General features: G+C 42.7%; 1 protein-coding gene across 5 annotated transcripts; it reads right to left on the bottom strand.

Moving 5' to 3' along the window:
* Positions 1-6,148: 6,148 nt before the first annotated feature.
* On the bottom strand, positions 6,149-23,712 carry SLC16A9 (solute carrier family 16 member 9). Of its 5 annotated transcripts, none has more exons than XM_072340109.1 (8): positions 23,593-23,712; positions 20,040-20,099; positions 19,444-19,561; positions 18,551-18,779; positions 10,944-11,087; positions 9,997-10,092; positions 7,381-8,289; positions 6,149-7,077 (listed from the first exon to the last, which is right to left on the bottom strand). In XM_072340109.1, exons 4-8 carry the CDS (start codon positions 18,744-18,746, stop codon positions 6,899-6,901), a joined length of 1,524 nt encoding a protein of 507 aa, XP_072196210.1. In that variant the 5' UTR covers positions 18,747-18,779; positions 19,444-19,561; positions 20,040-20,099; positions 23,593-23,712; the 3' UTR covers positions 6,149-6,898. The 5 variants fall into 5 exon arrangements, with proteins under 5 accessions (XP_072196210.1, XP_072196209.1, XP_072196208.1 ...); XM_072340108.1 differs by having other exon boundaries at positions 23,523-23,655; XM_072340107.1 differs by lacking the exon at positions 19,444-19,561.
* Between the last annotated feature and the right edge of the window lie 1,778 nt (positions 23,713-25,490).

Here is a 25,490-nt window from a genome sequence, read left to right on the forward strand (position 1 = left end):
ACAAAGCAGCAGGAGGCACGCGTTAGGAATGCTTGATTGCTTACCCCAGTTCCCCTGCACCCTCTTCCCCTGTTTAAACTCTCCAGCATGTTTTCTTTTAAAGGCTCTAGAAAATCATCAGCTGTAGAAAAAGGCAGACTTGCTTGGCAGTTCTGCAGAACTACAAGTACCATGTGGCAGGTCAAATGCTGACAGTGCCCTTCTCCACTTGGGGAGAAATGGTATGAAGGTGAGTCGGAGCCTGCCTCTCTCTGCTTCCTGTTTTCAATTGCATTTTCTTCCTCTAATCTCCACCTGGCACTCAAACCTCTCAAATTTCTTAATGCTGTTCCAGGGAAAACAAGTCAGAATTCAAAATTCAGTATTGCTTCATTATCTAAAGGCACCGTCTTGCTCTTGCTGCTAAAGAGCACAAGCATCAGGAAAACCAGCTGTGGGTGATGGAGGAAGAAGAGCTCTTTTCAAGACTTACAAATTATTTAAAACTCGTCTAAGTTCAAAATGCATATGAATAAGGCTGATAACTGAGCTCTATATCCAGGGAATTAATTGGGTGAAAGTAAATCTCAAACTTTTGACACAGATGGTAAATTTGAGAGGAAGCTGAGGATAATATTTCTTACCAGTAAAGGTTCTGTGCAGTAAAACTTGAGCACAGAAGCAATGGCTTACCACTGCTCCCTATTATACTTCACATGTCAGTATATATAACATCTCTTACTGGAAAAGACACAAAGAAATACTCAATGGAAAGAAAACCATCCTCTCCCCCCAGGCAAATACTCAACCTGCTTCTTGGTGCAGTCCACACACACAAAAAAAGAAGTGATGGGAATAGGGGCTTAGTGTGAAATGCTGTGTTTGTAAATGAGGACAACCTTCTCTTCTTCCCAAACAGATTTCTCTGCCTTTTTCTCTCCACTCTGAATTTCCTAAGCTGTCTTTTTCACTTCAAAGTGAGTGTTAGCTTACAGCACTAGAAGTTAATATTCTGCACCCGAGTACAGAAAGCGTCTCAATAACATTTGGCCTCTGCTGCAGCTATGGTATTTTCCTGCGCAGTTAAGGGCACCTGGGGATATTCTGCTGAGGCACTACAGCAATATTTGAATGAAGCTGACTGACAGGCAATTACTGAACATGCTTTCGAATGTAATCAGAAAATGATAACTAAGGGGAATTTTCATTCAGTTTGGCTGATCCCAGGTTTGCCTCACCAGGAAACAAAAATCTGAAAAATGAAACTTGAAGCAAAACAAAATACTCATAATTATGGCTTGTTCCCTATCTGTTCATTTTCATATCATATTTGAATCACTGGACTAGCTTTAGCTAGAGCTGTTAAGGACCAGCACAGCTCCTGCAGGAACTCCTGGAAGAAACATTTGCACAGACCAACCCGTGAGGCTCCATTTAGAACCTGGTCACCACTTTCCATTGCTGATAGGAAACCTGACTTCCACCTTCAGCTCTAGACAGCTCATGGACTATGAACATCTATGTGGACTAATCATCTCTGGTACGATATGCTGCCATTTCACATAAGTAATAGTTCCAGCACAATATTATCTCTCTGAAGAAATCTTTGAAGAGCTGCAAAGAAACAAAATAGTCCTTGCCTGCCCTCTGCATCTAACTTGAACAATATCTGAAGTGAGAACTGAAAAAAACAGCAGGAATATGGTAAGAGGAGACTTCAGCATCATGAGTGTCACCCAACACATGTGGAAGCCAAGCAGAGGCAGGTTTTTATCTGTATTTCTCCAGTAGCATATTGATTCCTTTGGTCTTACTGAATCAGTAAAAATCAGTATAATTTCAAATGAATTCACCTGTACACTCATTCTGTCTTCCGCAGCCCAGCGATTCTTGTTCTTGAGCAAAATCAGAAAGAATTCAGAAAAGGTGGAAGACCCTCTAAAATAACATCATCCCTCTATGAAACTCACATGGCAGCAGCAGCTCCACTAGCCCTCCCAGTTCCAGGCAATTACTGAAAACAGTTTCTTCATCTTGAGTCCATCATATTCAAATTAAAACCTCCAGTTCCCAAGGCAATAAGGTACATGGTGTGTTCAGTTCCCTCTTCTCTATCTCTCTCTCCCCATTTTCAGTAGTCAAAAGAGCCGTCCATACATCCCAATGACTGTTTAATTCTATTTTCTACAATAACAGTGCCTAAGGATACACCAGGCAGTCAAGCCTACTCTTGTAAATTTTGTGTCCCTTATTCTATGACAACACCTTCACATAATCCTGTTTCATTTGGAGCAACTATTAAATCATACAGGCTTGTTATTTTATTTTATTTTTTTTAAGGAACACTTGCCCTCATACGCGGTATTTACTGTAATTCAGAACATATCAGATGATTTCAGTTACTCTGGTTTGCAAGGACAGCTTCCTAAGTTACTGAAAGCAGAGAGGCAGCCACTGTAACCCAGGGACATTTTAACTAAACAGCAAAGTCATTTAATTCCAACAGCAGACAGCACGGCCCAATGCAACTTGATATGCATGTCATGTTATCAAATTTTAAAGCCATAACCACAAAAAGAAAAAAAAAAAGCACAAAATGTAGATATGATCTCTAAATGTAGAGTTGGTTCGAGCACCGGCCATTTACAAGACAGGTGGGTAGGCATTCATCTTGCTCCTCAGCAATATCCCCAAGTCATTGCTGTTAATCACAGAAAACATGTTTACTTTTCAATATGAACTATGACACCAAGGAAAGTGGAAAGAGTTTAGTCAGGTGATTTTCAGCCTGTAATGAGAGAGACAGGGGAGTGGTGGGGGGTGGGAAACACATTGATTTGAACTATAAGAAAACATTTTAGTAAGTTTAACTATGACAAAGTAAAGCTCAGCTTGGAGTCCAAGATAGCCGGACATGATGTATGCTGCACAACCATAACAGTTTCCAAAGGATTTACTCCAAGCTCAGTCCAACCTTCAAGCTGGCATGCCATTGTGTACCAAGCTAGCAGTTATGCATGAACCCATACTTTAAAAACAACTAGCTAATCTCAGCTACAGAAAGAAGCATTTCCAAGGAGTTTCTGAATGGGTTTACCCATGACAATGCACTGAAGAGGCGCAATAGCTCAAGAAGCAAAGCATGCAAGTGTGCTTCCTTGAAGACTGGAGTGAGCAGACTGGAGGCACAAGTGCTAAGTCTTATGTGCCAAGCATACTGCTTTCCTGTCTCTCACCTTACATACAGACCACATTCAACGCAGCAGATCCAAATGAAAAGATCTGTGGTGAGACCCTAAAGCCAAATCACTTGTTCTGTCTTCACTTGTCTTTATTAAACATGTTCAAGATCCCCATTCATTCATTAAATGAAGTCCTGAGCATCTGTAGGCAGAAAACTTGGGAGATCTGCATTCATGCCAGTCATACTTGGTTTTAGTTCTGTAGCAGAGAGCCTTCTGGTAAGAAGGCTGGCAAGCCTTTAACTTGGCTCTTCAGCATAATTCAGCAAAACATCAAGGAAACTGTCCTTGAATTCAAGAAATTCTATTTCATACTAGACAGGAGCTTTTGCCTGTCCCTTTGAGATATCTGTCCAATTTCTGTATCACTTACTCTTTGCCAGTTTTAATCTGATCAGCATCAGACTCAGCCCAACATATTCACCAGATTTGCCCTTCCAAAGGGCCTTGTGTGAAATATCTTTCAAGAAAAAATACTGCAATGTCAGTATAATACTGCACAACACGTCTCAGCCAATTTTCATAGCGTATGATCTGTAGGCCTTACTCAGCACATTGTTCAGTGACAGTACGCAATACTGGAATCCAGTAACAGCACGATGTAGACAAATTAACAGCTACAAAAGGAATGCAATCATTTTTTGCAGCTAACCATAAAAGCTATCAATTAAGCAAGGCACACAATAGACTATAAATCTAACAGAACTTAGCTGTTTCATTTGACTTGGGTTTTAGTAACTACAATACGTTTTCTTAAGATCTGCAAATAAGGAGATAAATATTCTATTCGTGATCGATGCCACAGTAATTAATTTAGGCAATAAGCAATACTTTTATTTTACAACGAAGAATAATTATCAAAGCATTGAAATTTTTCTGTCCCACATCTGTTTGTCAACAGTGGTAAGATTCAAGAAGATGCAGAAATTAATTCTGCACTGCAGAACTGTATGTTTGCCTACCTCTAAGAGCCTGACATCAGCACTGAAGACCAAGCAATCAAACAAGGGAGGCAGACAATCGTGTTGTACCTCTCCTGCAACCTTCAAAAACAATCAAACAAAACAACAGCAAATAAACTCCATCCTGTATGAACCTATTGCTCAATGTGAATGAAGCCTTCCAGACAGAAGTAAACGCTTTCAGACAAAACTCAAGCATCCCTGAAAATCTTTCATGAAAAGAACCTGCCCCTCCCCCATTCAAAACTAGAGAAGTAAAAGTGAAAGCTGAAACATTAAGTCCTTGCTCTTGTTTATCAGTTAGTATGGACACAGTGCTCAACCATCTGGTTAGGATTAGCAGTCCTAACACATTGACTGCGGTGGCAATATAAGGTCATTCCACAGCCTGGGTTCTTTCATCATGTACTGGTAGGGTTATATCAGGAAACTGTCACAGATCACCAGCCAGATTTCCAAACACATCAAGCTGCCTAATTATAGACACTATTTCCATTGCAGAAGAGTAATACATGTTGCCCAAACATTAACATTAATTGTAACAGGCTTTTTCCAAAAATTGATAAACAATGTAATACCAGTTTCATATTTAACATATTCAGAATGTACTGCTAGCAGGAAGTGAAATACTTTTCAGGTATTAACATTCAGGTATTAACACACATTCTGAGCACATAGTGTCTCTGAGATGCATAGAGTGGTACTACCTCCACATCAGTGCAGTGAAAGCAGACTACAGGTACAAATCCACTTCAAATTTGCAGGGCTCCAATTTGGAATCAGAGTTGCATTTCTGCATATAATAAGCACTCGATATTTTGTTGTCCACGTGCATCGTATAAGAAATCTAAGAAATAAAGAAGTCCTTACACCCAGTTGACACATGGAGGAAAGAACAGAAGGCCAAATTTCCACACTGTTATTTTTGTCAGACTTTAATACAAACAGAAATAAGAGTCTCAGAAAGCTAGCAGAAAGTTTCTGAGGGCAACCTGCTTTTTTCCACCTTGGGCCACAAAAGAGAACTTCATCTGCTCTTATATCTGCCTCGCTTAAATGATATGTAACTCTTGCATAATTAGCTCTGAAAAAACAGTAACTCTGTTCATAGTACTTTGACAAGAAAGGCTGCTCATTACGTGCATTTCTTTTTATCTTAAGGATTACTTGTGAGCCAGAATCACAGCACACATTTGAAGAACATAATATGGCAGAGAAGTGCATACGCATCTGCAGAGAGCAGAACATAAATCAGAAAAGTCTAAAAATATCCAGTTCATTCAAGGCTTCTCAACATGTTCCAGTAAACTTCAAGCCTACAACAAGAAGCCAAAGCACACAGGACATGCCACTGGTGGATAGGAGATTGCTGTGACTATGATGTAAGAACAATAAGACAAGTCCACAGTGTGGAAGAAGCAACAGAAGCTGCTGCACAAGGCACTGAAAGCTGAGCAGGCCCAGCTGAGCCTTCCTGCCTTGCTCAGGAAAAGCCTCCAACTAACACAGCAACCCCAAAGCCACACCAACCCAGGGTTAAGCGAAATGCAACACAGGCATACAGAGCTGGACTGCAGTGAGAGAACTTCAGGGCAGTGGTTCCAGGAGCTCATTCAGGGCCTGCCTGGCATTCCAGTGTTTCAATTCTCACCCCTGCATTGATTCCTTTTGCTTGCTTCTCTCCTTGCTATATCCATTTGGAAAATAACAGAGCAAAAACGACATTGGTACCACATTTTTTCCTTCATCAGGCCAAACCTGCTTTGTTGAAAGCTCTCAGACTCATCACAGGCTCTCTTCAGCAGGCCCAACCAACTAAAGTGCAGCTGTGCAACAAGAGGTGCTTCTGATACTGCCAGACTGCAGCCACTTGCTTAGAAACACTCACCTGCGGGCTTCTGTGAATGTACCTCCAACTTCAACCTAAAGACTTTCAACTTGCATAACCAAGTCGGCATTTCTTTACATGGTTTCAAAAAAATCATCTTTTATTCCTTGGTTTAAAAGATTTTGGTACAACAGTATTATAAACAAAGTTCACCGAAAGTGCAATAATTATAAACATAGTCCTCAGTCGCAGTGGTATTAAGAATCTTTACTTTCGTCATAAAGTTCATTAATGCAACAGAAGGCTGGTGTTGTTCCTCCTCCCTCATTGGCACTTCATTGTAATTCAGAGAAACTTTAAGTCAGAAAGTTAATCTAAACATGATGTTACAAGCACCTTGTCATTGCACTGTATTCTCATAAGGCAAATTTTAGTTTCATGAAGTCTGATTGTGCAACTCGGAGACCTATAAAAGGTGACAGAAATACCTGTCTTCTCCCATAAGAAATAGGCCTTCATTTTTGCTTCAATGTCTTCAACCCTCCACACTCTCTATCCCTTAAAAGAAACCAAAACAAACAACAACAACAAAAAAACAGTACAGCCAATAATACAGCACAATATATCCATTACAGGCTGCAAGGAAGTTACAGTAGACAAAGGCAGAAAACACAGTGCACAGTAGACAAAATAAGACCGATCTTAAAAAAGGGGGGGGGGGGGGGAATGGATAAAAAAGGAAAAGAAAAAAAAAATAGCTGAACATAAACCAGCAATAGAATTTTTCTAGTGGATAAGGATTTTTGGACTTCATAAATAAGTGAAAAATTACTAAAATCCTTTGCTACATAATATATAAAAAAGGCATAGTGTTTTCCAGTCGTCACCTAAGCACTAGATGCAACTTTGTAGGAGTAAGTATTTGGAGGCAGCTTTGAGCTCTGATTGGTACAGGCATTCCAGCAGGGTAATGCTGCCAACAGCAGAAGAAATCCTCCCAGTAAAACACAAAAGCCACTGAAATAGAATGCGGTGTCATACTCCTGCGTCCAGTCATAAAACCAACCTGAGGGTGAAAACAAAAGAGAAGAGCATCAGTGAGGAGTCAAACAGAACACAGCACCGCAAGTCCAAGGAAAATCATGGGGATAAAACAAAAGGTTAAATCTAATGCACGCTATGGTCAATTACGCGTGAAACGTACTTTTAAGCAAAGCCAAAGATAGAACAAAATCTGGAGAGACAGGCTTTAATTTTTATGATTTTTATATCATCTTTCTATTGTTTTTAGGACAAAGCAGAAGTACCCACATGCAAATGGGGTTTTGATAATCTCATGTTAATCTTAAAATATCTAACTTGATCTTACCTACAATTGGTGGTCCGAGGCTGTTTCCAAGTCCAGCAAAGAACATCAGTATCCCATAAGCATGAGTCAGTTTCTCAATTCCCACAGTCTTTGTTGTTACATATGGAAAAATTGACCAATTCCCAGTCAGAAAACCCAGAATCCCAGAAAGTAATGCTAACGAAAAGTAACTTCTGGCAAATGGAATTGCAAGCAAGGCTGCTCCCATCATTAGTAAGGTAAGTACGTATAGATACAATGTGTTAATCCACTTAAAATCTGCCAGTATTCCTAAAATAAGTTTGCCAACAGCAGTCATAATGCCTATAATGGAAACAAGGGGCATATGATAGTCCTCTTCACTGATGTTTGCACTTCTTGCTATATCTTCCATGAGGAGAGAAGGAGGAAATCCACCAATATCAAAAAGCAAGATGGCAAAAAAGAGAGCTGAAAATACTCTGTTCTTAAAAAGAACCACAGTTTCCTCCCAGTAGTTCAAATAGAGCTGCCATTTTCTTTTGGCTAGTTGCTTGCAGAAGTTTGTCTGCTCCACGACTTTCTTTTTATAAGTGTCTTTCTCATTTACATTCGTTGAGCTTAATACATTCTTATTTAAATTGTGATCTTGTTTGTAGTCAGGCACATTGTTTGCGCATTTCTCATCAACGTAGCCCTTTTCAAGGATGCTTATATTTTCTTCAACAGTCTTTTCTTTTTCACGGTAAACAAAGTATTGATCTGGGACTTTGTCTATACATGCTTTTTCAGGTGGAGGGCGTTCAGATGACTCCAGTGGTCTCATTAGGCTGCCACATGCTAATATATTTAGAGATAGAGCACCAACTATTAGCAGGCAACCATCCAGTCCGTACAGCTCAATAAGCTCTCTTTGCAGTGCTGCATATATAAAGAGTCCAACACTTGAGCCTATAAAACAAGAATAACATAGCTGAGAACTTTGTTCACAACTAAAAAACTTAACGTTCCTGTGACAGTGTATTTTGTAGCTGTTGAAATGAAGAACTCATTCGAGCTCCTCTATTCTCAATCTAACAAACTGGTGAGTTATCTTCCCTGTTTAACTCAGTTTCTTGATTGAATACGCTCAAAATGTTTTCCAAAACACCGGAAAATTAATGATGATTAACACCAGCAGACACTTTTAGAAACAAGTTGACTCCACACAGTATCTGATGAAAAACATAATATCCTTCTGCCATGCACACGCATACACATATCCCTTTAGGTACCATGTTCGGTAACACTTGGAATCAGTTCTGTAAGTATTTCACACATGATCATTTTCTCCTTTCCCCTCGCTGCTGCCACCCGCCTCCTCTAAGGCAGGATGAGACCAGTGGTTCACCAAGAGCCCTTCTACAAACACCAGATAGGCCGTCTGGTGTTTAAGGAGAGTAGCTCAGAGTCTACAGGCAAATTGACTCCAAAGGCACTTCTGAGGCCCTGCAGGTCCAAACACGTGTTTGAGAAATCTGACTACTCAGAAAAAAAGTATTGAAGGGTAATTACAATGAGCACAAGCATTTTATGCAATCCTACCAATGTAAAGTATACACTCACGGCTGAAGATTGATTATACAATGAATCTATGAATCTATGAATATCCACTCACAAATACAGAGCACTGATTTTTCAAGCCGATTTAAAGACAAACTTTAAAATGATTTTCTGAAGAATCTCTAAGTTTTACAAAAGCAATCCATACACTCCAGTGCATGAACTAACCAACATCAATATTCAGTACGATCAAGTCACACAGCCAACTGCCTGCAAACCCAATAAAGCCACTAAATTTTTTTTCCAGGGGACAATACAGTTGTGGTTCCACTTTATTACATCAGTGCAAGTCAACTGTATATAACCTGCAATATTAACGGCACTGACCAGGCCCTCTCTTAACTAACCACTGCTTGAGAAAAAGGATCAAAGGAAAGACAGAATACAACACAGAAAGGCTGGTGTGGAACAGTACGCTTCTTTAACTATTTCTACTTGGTTCATTAAGTTAATTTCTCTCAGTGCAAAGTACAACAACACACAACCTAAAGACTGAGAGAGGCTGCTCAGCAGCCTTCAAAGGATTTCCCTTGTATTATCAGAGGTTCATTCTTCTAAGATCCTTTTCACATGCATGGATAAAAGTAGGGATGAGCTTTTGGAATCTTTCAGACATTCATTTTCCTTTTATACTGAAAAGGAAAAAAAAAAAAACAACAACAAACCAAAAACCGAAGCCCAAACTTTAACTCTGGTTGTTAGGAAATAGCTGATGTGAGATTCTGTTAATCCAGTATTTCTATTACGCATCTCCATTCTCTTTTAATCATAATCTTGTGTAAACACAAAGAGAGAGAAGAGAGCTGTGCAGAAAGTTTCCCCTGGTATTACTCATGGCACGCAGCCCAAGCTACTCATAATCTACTTTCATTTTGGTACATCTCCTTTTCTCATCTATATAGACAATCCACACCATACAACTGCGGATGTAGTTACCGATGCTTTGACTTCAGGAAGAAACTGAGACAAATATAACACTCTGTTTTTCTACTGCCACAATAATGTTAGCTGTGTTAGCACTGAAAAGTTAGAGAGAATGACAACTGAAAATCGTACCTGTTGAAATCAGACCAAGTGCAAGGCCTCTGCGCTTGTCAAAATACTGGCAAGTGATGGTAACCGTTGCAGTATACAAAAGGCCGCATCCAAGCCCTGCAAAGAAAGAGTAATAAGGCATACAGTGTATTCAGGGAAATGTGTACCCCAGACACAGAGATACCTTTAAGCCTGGCTCAGCACCCATCACAATGACAGTGACATCAGGCTGCCAGCACTGTCGTAACCATCTCTCCCTACAGCTGGTCCCAGTTCCCAAATTGGCATGAAGCTAGTTCAGTTTTTGCAGTTTACCAGCTCACATTTTATGCTATGTGAAAGCAGATAAATGGCTGGCCTGAGCCAACAGTACAGCTTTGTCTGCATGGCACTGTACCATAGCCAGGACACCCTACTGGGTCCAGCTGGCCAGTAATGCGTCTAGATTCTTGACACAGTTAATTGCCAATTTGATAACCACCCACAGCAGCCCTCCACAGCAAAAAGACAGCCCTCCCCCCCTGCCAGGAGAACAGCACTTTCATGCCTTTAGCGGAGCACCTTAGGTTCAATCCAGTTATGTGGAGAATTACACCGCTCCTTAATAATCTCTAATTTAGCAAGTTAGAATGAGTACATGACAAAATTCCTTAAGGGATTTTATTCTTTTAAGATTGGTGCTTCCTGCCCACAGAAGACCCGCTTGAATATACCCCTCCCTCAGGATAAATGAGTCTTTCCATCTCTTGTAACCATGTTAACAGAGAACAAACTTCTTTTAAATCCTGAAGAACATATGCATTGCCTTTGTCTTCCACTGCCTGGGTGACCCACCCCAAAGTAAGGTAATCCATGGTATCTCAAGTCCCAGACTACAGCTGCCTCTGTGAATCAGCTACTTCTTTTAGATTACTAAACCAAGACTTCATAAGCGCTAAGTCTCTATATGAAAGGGAGCTGTTCCTTACCAACAACAATCCCATATGAAAGATAGAGAAAGTATATGTTAGGCGCAAAACTGCTCATCATCAGGCCACCAGCCACCATAAAGCCACTGAAGATTGCTACTGGCCTTGCTCCAAAGGATGATACGCATATGCTGCACACAGGACCTAGGTGAAAAGCAGGAAAAACAGTCTTGTGAATAGCAGCAACAGTTTTAATAGAAACAAACAACGATGTTTCATAGAAGAGCATTGGTAGTCGTCTTGCCATAAGACAAAAGGTATAAAACTGAAATGGAAAACATCTGATTACAGTCACAGAAACAATGTCACCTGGTGCTTAGACAGAGGAAACATCTGCTGATGTAGCAGATAAAGGCCAGTGGTGCTCCTAATGATTTTCAAGGGAATATCTGCCAGTCAGTATTTTAATGAATAACTGTTCATTGCCTATCCTGGCTATTATTGTAAAACTGCGGAAAACAGAAGTCACTTATTTAGAATGTCCAGAGCAATGTTCACGGAGTTTGGAAGAGGTTTCTCTTCCTCTTTGCCCCCCAGTATTTCCTGGTTGGTTGGTTTTTCAAAACAAGAAGAAAGTTCAGGCAACAGCCATACTCTGCCTCTACTGAATCAGTTCTTCCCTCACAAAAGTTGTAGAACAAGCACTTAATTTTCTGTTGCGTGGCCTTTTAACATGCAAGCTCGGTGTCCCGCATAAATAAGTAACCAGCATAGGACTTGGCTCACAAAAAACAAATTCTCTTCTGAAACCCCCCCAGTTCCAAACATTCATAGACATATCTCAGACCCACAATGCTAAATCTGTCAGCCACAACATTAGAAGTGTGATACACACTCGAATGACACTATTCAAAGAACAAAACAAAACAACCCCCCTCGCCATCTTTGCATCATGTTCACATTGATACAAAAGCTCTCCACAGTCAATAGAATCTGCGAAAGCAGTAATTTCAGAGTCTGCTGTTTTTCAGGGTGGTTCTCTGACTCACACAGAACTACTATTCCCAGCAGATGGCAGCTCAGCCAAGACATGATATAAGGTGAACAACAACACTTGGAGCTGATGACGGTGCTTGCCTAGGTTTACAGACAGGAGCTAGCAGCTGGGAATGCAGACAAGGTGTTTGCTTGGTTACCAGCCATGGGACAAGGAGTTCTGGCAGGCAGGAGCACAGATTCATTAGCAGGTGAAATGGCCCTCAGATGGAAAAGCTAGTCAGAACTTCTGCCCTGTGTGAGAGCTGTTTGTTTAGGGAACTTAAAGAGAACACAGTTTGAACTGAGGCTGAACTAGGCAAAGAATCAGAGTTAAAGAAGAAAGGAGAAAAACTTCTTGGGAAGCTGTTTATGTGCATTCTGAAAACAATGAAAAATGAAGATATAAGCACTTGCTGCTTCTCAAGAACCAGCACGCTGTGGGAATGAAAGTCAGCCAGAATAACTCAGGCAGAGCAACTTGCCAAGAAGAAAAGCTCAGTGTTAGATCGATGCTGATTCCTACAATTACTTATGAGAACTGGCAAATTAAGATTGGCATGTTTCTTAAAACTGCAAGGGTTATAATAAATAAAGGATTGAATCTGCACTGCATTAAAAAAGACAGAAAACTTCCTCACTGAAAAAAGGTTAGGCAGTGATAACATCATTCAATTAAGCAGAAGATTTTGCACACTTTCTATTCTTTATTTCTTACCCACTGCCCTGCTGAAACAATCTTTCCCTTATGCATCCTTTCTATATTGTGACGTGTTCTTCTTTCAGCACTCTGCCCAGCCTGCAGCTCTGATAGATTGTACTCGTTGCTAGCAAGGGATTCAAAGTAAAATGCGACCTTCTGGAACCCAGCCAGAGGAAAAAGAGGGGTGGGGGGCAGAGACAGAACTGAGGAATACATCTGCATACTGTGACAAGGGCACTCTTCTCTGGGTCATCACCAGAAGCAGCTCTGACAGGGCCCAAGGAGATGTTCTTCCATCTTCTCCCCATTACAAAAAATAATCCCGAAGGAGAATAGAATGTACAAAGAGATCTTTTTGCACTGACATGGAAAACAACCTGCACAAAGCTAAATAACCCGTTCCAGTAAGTTCAGAATTAATATGTCGTCTCACACAGCAAGAGATCTGGCATCTCGGCAATGGCTCTGTTTATAAGAAGGAGCAGCAGAATAACTATTAAAACAGTTATAGATCTCCAGGACAAGAAGAAAAACAGATCCATCTTCCCCTCCAAAACAGGCCTTACTTTCTCACTCCCATTATTATACTGCTAGAAAATAAGTCGCAAAAGAAAACACCCCCGAGAGCAAGCATCTTTGTTTCATTTTCCTGCCTCTCCACAGTTCTTACCTCTGTTTCCCAGAGAGCTTGCACTTTTTTCAATAGGCAAAGTACGTTTGGTTATTACCATGGTATTTGCACAGGAGTTTACTGTACACAAACATGTCATTCTCTACAAGTAATTCAAGCACAAAAGGTTCAAAGCAGTTAAATCTGGTCAAGCATCCAACTTTCTCAGAGTGGGACTGAGATTTGCTCTGTGAACTCCTGCCCTGTGGATTTCGTTCAAAGTGGATGCTTGTATTCTCAAGAATGCAAGAGTCAATGTACAATCACACAGCAAACAGCTCTACAAGCAGCATAAATGCGGTTGGACTTGATGATCTTCGAGGTCTTTTCCAACCTGAGTAATTCTATGATTCTAAAGGTTTTTATTTAGTCAAATGTTTTAGAAAGATCCTTATACTGCTAATACATTTTCCACCATGAAGTGAGCAACAGAAAACAGTCCCAGTGGCAATCCTCAGTAGGAAGCACAGACAGTGTTTTGTAGGCCAGGATTTTCTTCAGTTTGCTAAGCAGCTCCAGGGGTTAGAACCAGTATTGGAATAATATTTGAAGACATGGCTCACAGTATACCTCTTTTACAAATAAAACCTCAGAGCTTTCTTTACTTCCGAGTAAAGTCTATCACAAAGAAACCAGCCCACTTCACCAGAATGGCAGCTAAATTTAGGAAGAAAACTTTAGTTGCTCTGAAAGACTACAAAGGCAGCACTGGGACAGCCACTGCTGTTTTGCACACAGCCTATCAATGACTGGCTGCCTGGTAATTGTTCTATATGCAGCAGAGTGGTCCAGATGCTCCCTAGTAAAAACTGGAAGAAGTAGCAGAAAAGACAGGTGCTCTCCTTATGGAAAATGATCAAAGGGACAGAACTCCTGAGAAGAATCAAGCATATGTTGATATTTTCATTAGAATTTTCTAAATAAATAAAAGATTTTACCCTCAGTGAAACCTGGATATGACAGTGATTCCTTCATGAGATGTGAAAATAAGCCATCTGCTGCTAGCAAGATCTTCACAACTGCTGTGATCTTCCGACCTCTGTAGACACACTCCTTCCAAACAGATGCTTCCGTCTGCAGTTCCACTACAGAGCTGTTTTCTTTCATGGCATCAAGAGCTAACACTCTCTTCCTCAGTGTTCTCACACAGAGATAAAAAAATACTGCAAACAAACATGTTCTTCCTCCACCCTCTCATATCTATGGACCTCCCTCCCTCACATCACAGCTACTAAACAAACAATACCAGACAACAGTTCTTTTTCTTATCGCCTGCATTAATCTGACCCACCCTACCTGCTGGTATCTGCACTAGATCAGTTGAAAGAAGCAATGCTCGTAGGCTGTAACTAAAATCCACTGGATGTAACACAAGAATAATTATTGCATATTAGAAGCACTGCTAAAATCCAGTGAAAACAAACACAACCATGGGAGCTACCCATGTGCAAGGTTTTTGTCTGAAAGTCTGTAGATGGTCTTGTACGGAGTTGTACAAATATTGCTTGACAATACAAAAGCTCACAGTTTTTTTAGATATTTAACACTAAATACCTCAGGCCAGCAGAAACACTCCATTAATTTATCAAGACATGCTTTTCAAGAAAATCTTCCTTTTGTTCTTAATCCATTAATAAAGAAGGGTGGGAATGGGAGACATATTGTTGGCTTACCATAAACAGCTGTGTTGCCAATTACGGGTGCCAAGGTCTTTGTCTGTTTTGCTTTTAACAAGTATAACATGGATCTAATTTAATTTCAGGCTCCAAATGGATGTAAAATTGAGAGCACTTGGTGCAAGAGAAACAATCTTCAAGAACATTATACATATCTTCCTCTGGCCTGCTTTACCAAGCAAAACATAAGTGCTTTGAATTTCTTCCTACACAACAACCCCTACATCATCCCTGGAGCCATCTCCTACATCTATGATAGCCTATCAGTGTTATGCTATCTCATGTTGTCAATGTCTCACCACTGCCCTTAACAATGACACGGATGTATTTTCTTTTTTTAATGCATAATTGTTCAATACATGGAAAGGTCACTTCACAGAAAGTTCTAACTTGAGTCATCCCACAAGGAAGCAATCAGTCAGGTCCCTGTCCTACTTTCTTTTCCAGCTGATGAGCTCTTCAGCTCAGGGCTGGATGCTGGCCTTAGCCACACAGCCTGTGCTCCAAGGGGACAGAAACTGAACACCAGGGTACCGGGGAATTTGTCTCAATAAACAAGGTGCTGTACTAGGTTTCTATGTCTCGGTCTAAGTTTAGCTCTCACACAAGCACAGTAAACACTGTAGAAAGGATACTGACAAAGCAAATGTGACAGCACTCACTCAACATCATCCACTTCTTTAAAAAATGTTCAAAACTACATTTATAGACAGGACAGAAACTTGCCAGCTATCTTTCACATAAGGACACACTCCTGTTATCAGTTAAATTACAGTATCAACCTAGACATACCTCCTACTGTCACAGAGGTTAATCAATGTGTTTTTCAGTGCTGTTAATGAGAAAAAATAATAAAACAAAAAGCAGCATAAGACTTTTATCAATGACGAAAAAGAGACTGCATCAAAGCATACAGGCTTAAAAGAAAAAATAACTACATTGCAGTCTCCAAACACAAACCACGCTTATTGTGGACACTTCAAATATAGCATTTTTAAAGATAAACTCGCTAATCAGCTGAAAGTTAAAACTAAACAACCTCTATGATAAGATTACATACTTTCAGGGTAGCAATTAACTACTGAGAAGAGTTACAAGAGATGGAGAATGCACTAAACAAACACTTTCTGATAACTTAGAAAAAAAAATCAATTAGTCTGACCATCTACTTCACATAGGCTACATCACACAATGGTCCTGTACATCTGGCCTGTAATACTAGAACCTGCAATGGCAGAACTGATAACACAAAAACAAGCTCACTTTTTCTATACTTATGAAAAGGTTCCATCACTGCCGTGTGTTATACCACTGCTTTTGCACTAAAAACACGTCTTCTTTGCACTAGTGACCGGGTCTTTTCTGCTATGAACACCGCAGGAAAAACTATTTCTGTAAGAGACTGAATGTTCCACAAACAAGAATGAAAATGCTCCTTGTACCAATCTAGAAGGCTAATCTACCGAAGCCCTTGGAATTTTAACATGATAAGAGATCGAGACATTACTACACATAAAAAAGGATTAAATAACGGTATCTTTTTATGGTCTTTGTGTTGCAATTCCTGCCCTTAAATGACCTGATCTTTAATCAAAACACATTTAGAGAATTATAGGCTTTAAGGTCACTTTTTACGCAACAGGAAAGCACTCTGGTGAGCTTTACAGTGAGTGACACCAATGCATCCTTCTTACACTGCAAGGAAAGAGGAACAGATCGCCCACAGAGAGCAACAGAAGATATGATGGGTGCACAGACTCAAGAACATCATCGATTTCACTATTTAGAGTCCTTGCTAAACCTCCTTCATAAAGCCATTATTTGTAATAAAGAGCTTTTATCGTCAGCGCCAGAAGTTACTCCCTCAAGACAGAAGCTTTCATATAAAAGAATAGTAGGATTTTTCCCCTATTTCCTGCTACAAATGCCAAATCTACTAGACAACATCATCATTACTGTGTTTATATTAGTCCCACAGAGAAACTTTTAAATATTTGGATTTAAAGGGTACTGGGGGACTTTTCCAGAAGTACAGGAGAATACTAGCACATCACAGAACTGTAAACTGTCAAAAGCATTCTAGTTTTCAGTAGAGGTTAGGATACTCACAGTGCCCTCCAATAAGTTCATGTCAAGTAGAGTTATCATTAAGGTCAGATCGCAGCTTGACAAGACAGCAGGATCTTCCATTTAGCGTAGAGCAGGAAACATAACTTTTGTTTTCAGCCAACTCTGATAACTTCAATGCAATTAAAATATTTCTTTGTACTTTTCCTTGAGCTAAAAACTACAAATTACTATTAAGCTTTCAAATCCCAAACTGAAAGAATAAAATCATGCTGACAGGCTGTCAAAACTTCAAGCAATTTAATCATGCCATATCAAAGCAATTTATAACAGCACCTTTTTCCTGCACCATTCAGTCACAGAAGTTTCTATTTGCCTAAAAGCACATTACTGACAACTGATCACAGAGGCAAGGCAGAGGGAACTAAGAAAGCTGGAAATTAGCAGGGTGTTGCCATGTGAAGAAAGGGACTGAGGTTCTCATTAGAGGAGTGAGCCAAAGTGTTCTGGTCTCTAGAGGGCTTTTTCCTCCCTCCTCCTCTTGCAATCCCCTTTTGCTTAGTTTTCCTCCAGTAACTATCTTGCTTAGCCTTATTTTCTCTAACTTCATTCTCTCACTCAAGTTTATTCAGGCTTTAATCGTTTCATAATAAGAGTTAATGCCCTTAGAACAGAAAAATAATAATCTATAGCAGAAGAATAGACTCTATCATACACCCTGAGACTGAATACAGTTGTGTGGTGATCCATCTGCCTTCGCCTATTTCTGTTCTGCCTGGTGATACAAATCCCTAACACAAATGCAGCAACAGTATTCGGCCTTTTAGAGTTGTATAAAGCGGAGGCTTTTATTCAGTTCTTTATCATGATCTGAATGTCAGCTCTCTTTTCAGGAGAGATTTCCTCAAAATCCTGAACTAGATTACAGCCATTAAGTTACTTGAATGCTTTTGCCCATAGCAGTATTTCTGCTGATGGGCCATTCTTGTCCAGATTCAGCAAAAAAGGTAATAGCTCCCCTGACAAACCTTTTTTCACCTCAAACGAAAAGCAAGAGAGCCCAGAATGACTTTAATTGGTGAATTTATTCCTAGAGATGAAAAACAAGTAACTGGTTTATTAACTGACCTTTTTTCCGAAGCACTTGAGACATTTCAGACTAGCAGTTTGCCCTGATTTCAAAGATACTAATGCAAATGTTAGCTCAAGTCCCATCAACAAAATTACCATCCTGCTTTTCAAGTATAGTTTGGTATTTCTTAATTATTCAAATACAACCATTTTGAATTGTACGTGGTTAATACTTCTTTTGCTATTTTACCACTGTTTTGCTTTATTTCAAGTGGAAGTATAAATGCAATGTTCTTACCTATCTTGACCTGAAACAAAAATACACTATCCCTCATGCTCTGTCATCATTTATAGCCGTGTTTAATATAATTCCAGAAGCACACACAGATGAAAGCATCTGTTAGAAAGGTAATGTTTCCATTTAAGATACTGCAACAACACTTACTGGCAAGCAATCCGATTCCATTTGCAAGTGATCCAACCCAAGCAGTCTTGCCTTTCCCTTCTCCAAAAGCATCCAGCCATTCTAAATACAAGACTCCCACCGCCAGCGGTGATCCGTAACACAAGAACTGAGCAAAGAAGGAAACGATGACAATCACCCAGCCCCAGCCACCATCGGGTGGTTTCTGAAACACCATCTTGTCAGATGAGCATAGATGGACACGTAGACCCTGTGCAAACAAAAAACAACAGAGAGACAAAACAGAGCATTAGAAATTAGGCTTGTTAATATGTTGGCAGTGAGATACTGCCAACCAAACGTCAAGAAATATAATACAAAGCAGCAGACAGGCAATGAAGACGAGTTGCTATTTGGTATTTCTAACCCTTCATCATCATGTATTGTTCTTGTGGTACAGCGTGAGTCGTATGTTAGTATGTCACACATCCGTCAGCACTGCATTGCAGAAATGGATCACATTTCATTTTCTGAGTGTTACGGAGGCTTTGTGAAGAGCTCAGGCACCAATATACGGCACAGTGCAGCAAAAGAAACACTTGGCCACTAGCAGTTAGGCCCTTGGTTATCCTAAGCAAGTACACAGGCCCAAAGGAATAGAAAGACTACAAGTATAACATAAGTCCAATAAATAATTTAGGTCTGAAAACAAAAAAATCACAAGCATAAAAGTATTAGTTCAAGGCACTGCAAAACCCACCATCTGTGCATCTCAACCTTAACTAAATAACCATCCTCACCTTCTTAAGACTAGTTCCTGAATGTAGAGACCGGTGCCTCTAACTTGCAGCAAAGGATTTGTAAGTTTCCAGGCTAAATTGCTTTGGAGTTTGCATGACTCCAACGATATGTGAGTTCCCATGCATGCAACTAACCTGCCCTCCCTCTCTTTAGGGAGCAATCTGCTGAACTGATGATCACAAAACCCATGTCCTGTTCCTGGCTCTCTCACTAACCAGATGTGTGATTCTCAACCATTTTATTTTCTTTACCCTGTAAGACAGAGACAGATAAGATCTTACCCTGTTTCCTTCAGGACATTTTCACACCACAGCTTAAGCATTAAGAGTGCTGCAGAAACGGTTCTGCTCTGGGAGACCCCAAGGGAAGGGGGGACAAAACAACAAAATAAGCAGGTCTTGTTTGCTTGTGAAGAGATGCCAGTTCTTGACCAGTACTTGAACGCTTTTCAGTGAAAGAGGGGGGGGGGGGGGGGAGGGGGGAGGAACATGACTGCGTTATGAAAGTGAGGATCTAAATGAGTAGACAGTAACAGAAGTCCCGTTCAAGCTACCCATATTCTTCATGATCAGTTTTTAAGGATTCATGTGGAAAACTCACAAAAAAAACCCAAAAAACAGCAGTATAAAGTTGCGAAGAATAAATACTATAGAGTGAGACACAGAAAGAGGTGGTCCGATCTAATTCAAAGGCACAACACTTAAATATTACATAGGGGGTTGATACTTACAGATGACAACACACAAGTCCTTCAGCCCCCTACAAATGTAGCTTCCTGTGGCAACTCTACCTGCAGAAAAACAGCAAGTTTTCAGTCCAAGTATCACTGCAACAGTGGAAACTGTATCTTTACAGAGGAACATCAGAAGAATTCAAGTTACAGAGTTACCTCAGTGGAGAAATACTGATTCCCCCCCCAAATTAATCAGCAGCTGACAGCAGCCTTGAGCATCAAGTAACAATAATATGACCTACTAACATAAAATAAGCTTTGACATTCGAGGTCTTTGGGAAAAGATTTATGGTTTTTAACCAGAATAACAGTCCTTCATGATACAGCACTTCCAGTTACAATCACCACGAAGTTTTCTTTCAGATACAAATCTAAATTCCAATTTACTCCTTCAAACATTTGGCAACTGTTCCTTGCATTGGATACCAGGGCAACAGTTGCCTGAAATCACAAGATACCTTAAGGTATCGACGCACTAAAAAGCTGCTTATAGGTATCTTCCTATGTGTGCCTATTATCTACAACAAGGCATATTTTCTTGGCATAAAGTTCTCCCATGGTGAAGGTGTTAGATAAGAACCCTGTACAAAGAGCCCGTCTCCTGGAGCTTTCTGCTACGGTACATGGTTAAAGGTACCCCAGTAAAGTCATTATCACGATCATGAATATCAAGGTACCTTTTATTGCTATGTTATTTAATACTTCCCTGCAAATGGCAAGTTGGAATACAAAATAATTTAGCGCAGCCCTGCTGAAAAGGCCTTGGGGTACTGAAGGATGGTGAGCTGGTCATGAGCCAGCAAGGTGCCCTTGCAGCCCAGAAAGCCAACCATATGCTGGGCTGCATCCAAAGCAGTGTGGCCAGCAGTGTGAGGGAGGTGATACTGCTCCTCTACTCCGCGTTGGTGAGACCTCAGTTAGAGCACTGCATCCAGATGTGGAGTCCTCAGTACAAGAGAGACACAGAGCTGTTGGAGCACATTCAGAGGAGGGCCACAAACATGATCCAAGGGATAGAACGCATCTACTACAAGGACAGGCTAAGAGCTGGGGCTGTGCAGCCTGGAGAAGAGAAGGCTCTGAGGAGACCTGATAGAGATCTTTCAGTATGTAAAGGGGGGCTATAACAAAGTAGGGGGCAGGCTCTTTAGCAAGATTTGTTGTGACAGGACAGAGGAAATGGGTTCAAACTAAAAGAGTGGAGACTTAGATTAGAGATGAGATAAGGAAGGTTTTTTACAATAAGGGTGGTGAAGTACTGGAACAAGTAGCCCAAAGAGGTGGTGGATACCCCATCCCTGGAGACATTCAACCTGAGCAACCTGATCTAGCTGTAGATGTCCCTGTTCACTGCAGAGGAGTTGAATTGGATGACCTTTAAAGGTCACTTTCAACTCAAACGATTCTATGATTAAAATTCAGTAGGATGGCCAAGAGCTGACAGTAGGAGCTAAAGTGTTGTTACTCCCAACACTGCCTAGATGGGCATCCAATCTGTGCATCTGCCTGAGAGGGACCCAATGTGCCCCTCGCTGTTTTCTGTCTCTGGGCAGGAGGACACAGACTGTACTACACCATTAAAAATAAAACAGCAGATGCTCAATTAGAAGAGAGAGTAATGGACATTGAACACCTGTTAACACCAGAATTTAGATGGGAACCGAGAAGAACCGAGGATGTTGTTTTGGATTGCAGGAAACTTAAGTCACTTCAAAATAACAGAAATGGAGAAATAAAGCAAAAACAGTTAAACAGTAACTGGAAGTGTGGCTAGAAAAAGCTTTTCAATGAGTTGTACTCACAAAGAGCAAGAATCGGAGGAAGAGTTTTCTGATAAAGGCGTTCAACAATAGCAAGAAAAGGAAAATAAACCCTAGAGAACAAACTGAAGGACAGTTAAAACACAGCTTAGTGGCGTCACACTGTATCTGCTTTACGTTGCATAGCTGGCTTCCTCACAACACCAAACTCTTTTTGAAGAGGTGTTAAAATTCAGCTTAAAGATGACAGGTGAGCACTGATGTGCAAAAACAGATTTAAGCAGTACGATTGCTATTGAAACTCTGACCTTCAGCACAGAAGCGAGGATCAATCTGTGGCAAAGGGAATCTTGAGAAAAAACAGTAGCAAAAGGATTGTTTTCAGACTGTTATTTGAACAACTGGAAGCTCATTAAGCGTGCTGCTTTCCCTGAGCAGCATATGGCTGTAAGGAAGGCTGAGGTCAGCAGAACCTGTGTGATTAACAGCTCGTCCAGTCTGGCAACGCATTGGTACAAACGAAGACAGAAGCAGGCAGAATGATAGCATCCCTCATGTTGAAGCGGATTCGATTTCAGGTAGATTTATGAGACTTCTTTTTCAGTCACAGATGCTATGGCCAGGACAGGCATTGCATTAAATGCACCGAAAGAGGCTTGTCTGTACTTTGACAACGTCAGACTTTAACTGATGTTTGAACTATAGAAGCTCCCCATGCTTTAATACTTGTCTATAAGTACTTCCACCCTGAATACCTAAGGGTCCCTCTCAGTTCTCAGCATTCAGGTATACATATCTATCATACTCCGCTTTCCCTTTGGCAGCTCACACAGAAGGCTCCTTAACGTAAACATTTCCTTCCATTTCTGCCCAAGCAGGACAACGGGGCTTAAAACAAAACACCGGAACAAAACTTCCTGACAATGTAATAACTTTTTTCCCATTGCGCTCAGTAAGTTCACACAAAGAAGCGTCCGTCAGGGCAGCACACGGCCCAGCCAGCTCTGTACAGATCCGTCAGCTCAGCACAACCAGTCCTACCTGTTCTCAGCCCCACCACCCCAAAGGACACGGAAACCGCCCCCCCCCCCCCAGCTGCAGTACAACCAGCTGTCAGAGAGCAGACGGAGGTAAAGCCAGCGCTGCCGCAAGCCACCAGCCAGCCTCAATGGGAAGATGAGCGCGCCTCGCCGTACGCATCGCTACCTGCGAGGGCTGTCGTGGCGCCCGTTCCCTCTCCAGCCCGCGTCCCTCGGCCGCCTCTGCGGGACGGACGCGCTTTTATGGCCCCGGCTCGCCTGGCCCCTTCCCACGCCCCCGGGCCAGCCCGCTCGCCGGGCTAAGGGCCAAGTTACGCGCGGTGCTTTCCGCCTGGGCCCGCACAGCGGACGAGGAGCGACAAGAAGGCATCCTCGACGCGATCCTCGCGAGCAGGGAGACGAGCGCACGCCGAGGGCGCTCCGCGACAGGCACCGAGGCCCCCGCCCGCCCGGGGGCACCTGCCGCGGACACCGCCGGGTGCACGCAGAGGGGGCCAGCGGGCGTCGGCACGTCGCCGGGCACCTGCGAGGGACAGCGCGACGGCGGGGCCGAAGAGCCGTCCGGAGCTGAGCGCTGCGGGGAGCCCCGCGTTGCCCCGTCCCAGCGGCGTGCGACGTTGGTCGCCCCGCTCGAGTCCCCCCACGCCCCCGCCCGGCTCCCCGACGAGGCCCCGCCTCACCCCGGCCCGGCGGCGCCTCCACGCGGGGTTCCCCGGCCCGGCCCAGGCCCCGGGCGCCGTTCTCGGTTACCTGCGCGGCGGGGGCAGGGGGCAGGAGCCGCCCCCGGGAGCGCCGGGGCAGCCCCGCATCCCCAGCGCGGCGGGGCGGGGCGCGGCCGGTGCCAGCCCGAACCGGTTGTAACTTGGCTGGGGGAGGAGCCGCCGGGGGCCGCCACCGCCTCCTCCCGCGGCCCCGGGACGGAGGGGGGCTGCTCGGCGGGCCCCGAGCGACCCCTTCGGGCGAGCCGCCCCGCTTGCCTCCGCCGCGGCCCTCCGCGTTCCGGGCGGCCCCCGGCCCCGCCGCCTCCTCCCGCCGGGGAGAGGCGGACCCCAGCCCGGCGGGCGGCGGCCGCGCGCGACAAATCTCGCTGCCTTCCCCATTTTTATTGACGTGTCTATGGCGAAGCCCCGCTGGCTCTACCGCTGCCTCTCTCGCTTTTAACGGGACCGGGCGCACACAGCAGCATCCCCGCGGCAGAAGGGGATCGCGGCCGCGGCGCTGGGTGACCGCGAGGGCTGCCTTGCGGCATCACGGCCGGCCCCGAGCTCCCCTAGTTCGGCACGCTGCGGCTTTCCACCCGCTGCAGCGACACCCGCTGCAGAAGCTGTTCGACACCGCAGCCTGCTCATCCCGTGTGACAGACGTGCCGTGCCGCTGCCCCGCCTGGCCGGCTCTGGCCACCGCATCAGCTGTAGCTGCAGCTGGGAATACAAATATTCCCACGGACGATTGGCTGCTGACATTCTGAAGCAATTTAAAACGTTTACAGCCCCTGCAGTAGTGACAGGCATGGCGGAACTCCTCTTTGGTATCAGCAGTCCAGCCTGAGTCCTCCTCCATGCACTATTTGTAAAGGTCTGTGAACTTCAACGGGTTTTTAAAGTGCTTTAATCTACCTCAGAGTGAGAGAAAATAAGGAAACGCTGGCAGAAGGAGGGACAGATGTATGATATGAAGCCCAGCCTCACTTCTGAGGCAGAGCTGTAGTGCAAAAGGCTCTGTGTACTTCACACCAGAAAGAGCAGCCAAGTGGGCAAACAGGAAAAAAACCACCACCCCATAATGCAAGAATAGGAACCATCAGGGCTCTAAAACACTAGTCACGGAGGAAACTATATGGGGTTTAACCTAAAGAGAAGGCAGAGCAGAACGACACATAACACTCTCCCAGAAAATAAAACAAGTCACTGCAAAGAAAAAGGAACAAACTCTTTTGCTAGCCATAACCAAGAGGTCAGTGGGCCTTGGCTCCATCAGTGCATTTTGCATTACATATTAGGAAAAGTAAGGCTAGTGTGGTACTGGCAGAGGTTTCTCTGGGAGAGCGTGGCATTTCACAAACACACGCACTGGGTTGCCTAAGCGAGAAGTGACTGAAGACAGCTGCCCAGCCAGCACGGTCTCCATTTACTTTAGTCATTCCTTGGGCTCCATGGCAGCTGAAGTGGAAAGGCCACTCGAAATCTTACTGTAGCCACACGAGGAGCAGCTGGAAAATAACAATTCTGAAATGACCATTCAAGTCCTGCTGTTTCCTATACGTAACAGAAGACTAACAACTGTGAGAAAACTCATTTTTTCCATACAAGCATACAGACGCCCAAGTTCCCATTCCCATCACAGCACTCGACAGAAGTGTTTTGCTTTTTGAATTCTGCAGAAGCTTAGAAAACAATGCTGCAGGCTAAAATTAAACACAGAACATTTCGCTCTACCAAAATTGGTTATAAGCATCAGGGGAAAAAAAAGGACGAGGAAGAATATTTGTGCGTTCTCAAGTAGATCTGCACAGAAGAAGCCAAGTTAGTTGTGGCTTATCTACACAGGAACATTCAAAAGAGTTGTGCATCAGTCACAGCATACATTAAAATAACCTGGCTCTTTCTGCAGAGGAAGTGGTCCAAGGCATTTGCAAACCAAGCAAGCAG

The sequence above is a fragment of the Excalfactoria chinensis genome, chromosome 6 (genome assembly GCF_039878825.1).
Source record: "Excalfactoria chinensis isolate bCotChi1 chromosome 6, bCotChi1.hap2, whole genome shotgun sequence".
Lineage (NCBI taxonomy): Eukaryota > Metazoa > Chordata > Aves > Galliformes > Phasianidae > Excalfactoria > Excalfactoria chinensis.

Bases quoted from the DNA above. Each gene is read 5' to 3' on its own strand.
- SLC16A9 (XM_072340107.1), bottom strand. From the start codon at position 18,746: ATGGTGTTTCAGAAACCACCCGATGGTGGCTGGGGCTGGGTGATTGTC. The intron at 8,290-9,996 runs GTACGATTTTCA...CTTGTTTTATAG, and splicing joins ACTTGGTCTGATTTCAACAG to GCTCAAGTGTTGGACTCTTT. The intron at 7,078-7,380 runs GTAAGATCAAGT...TTTCACCCTCAG, and splicing joins CCTCGGACCACCAATTGTAG to GTTGGTTTTATGACTGGACG.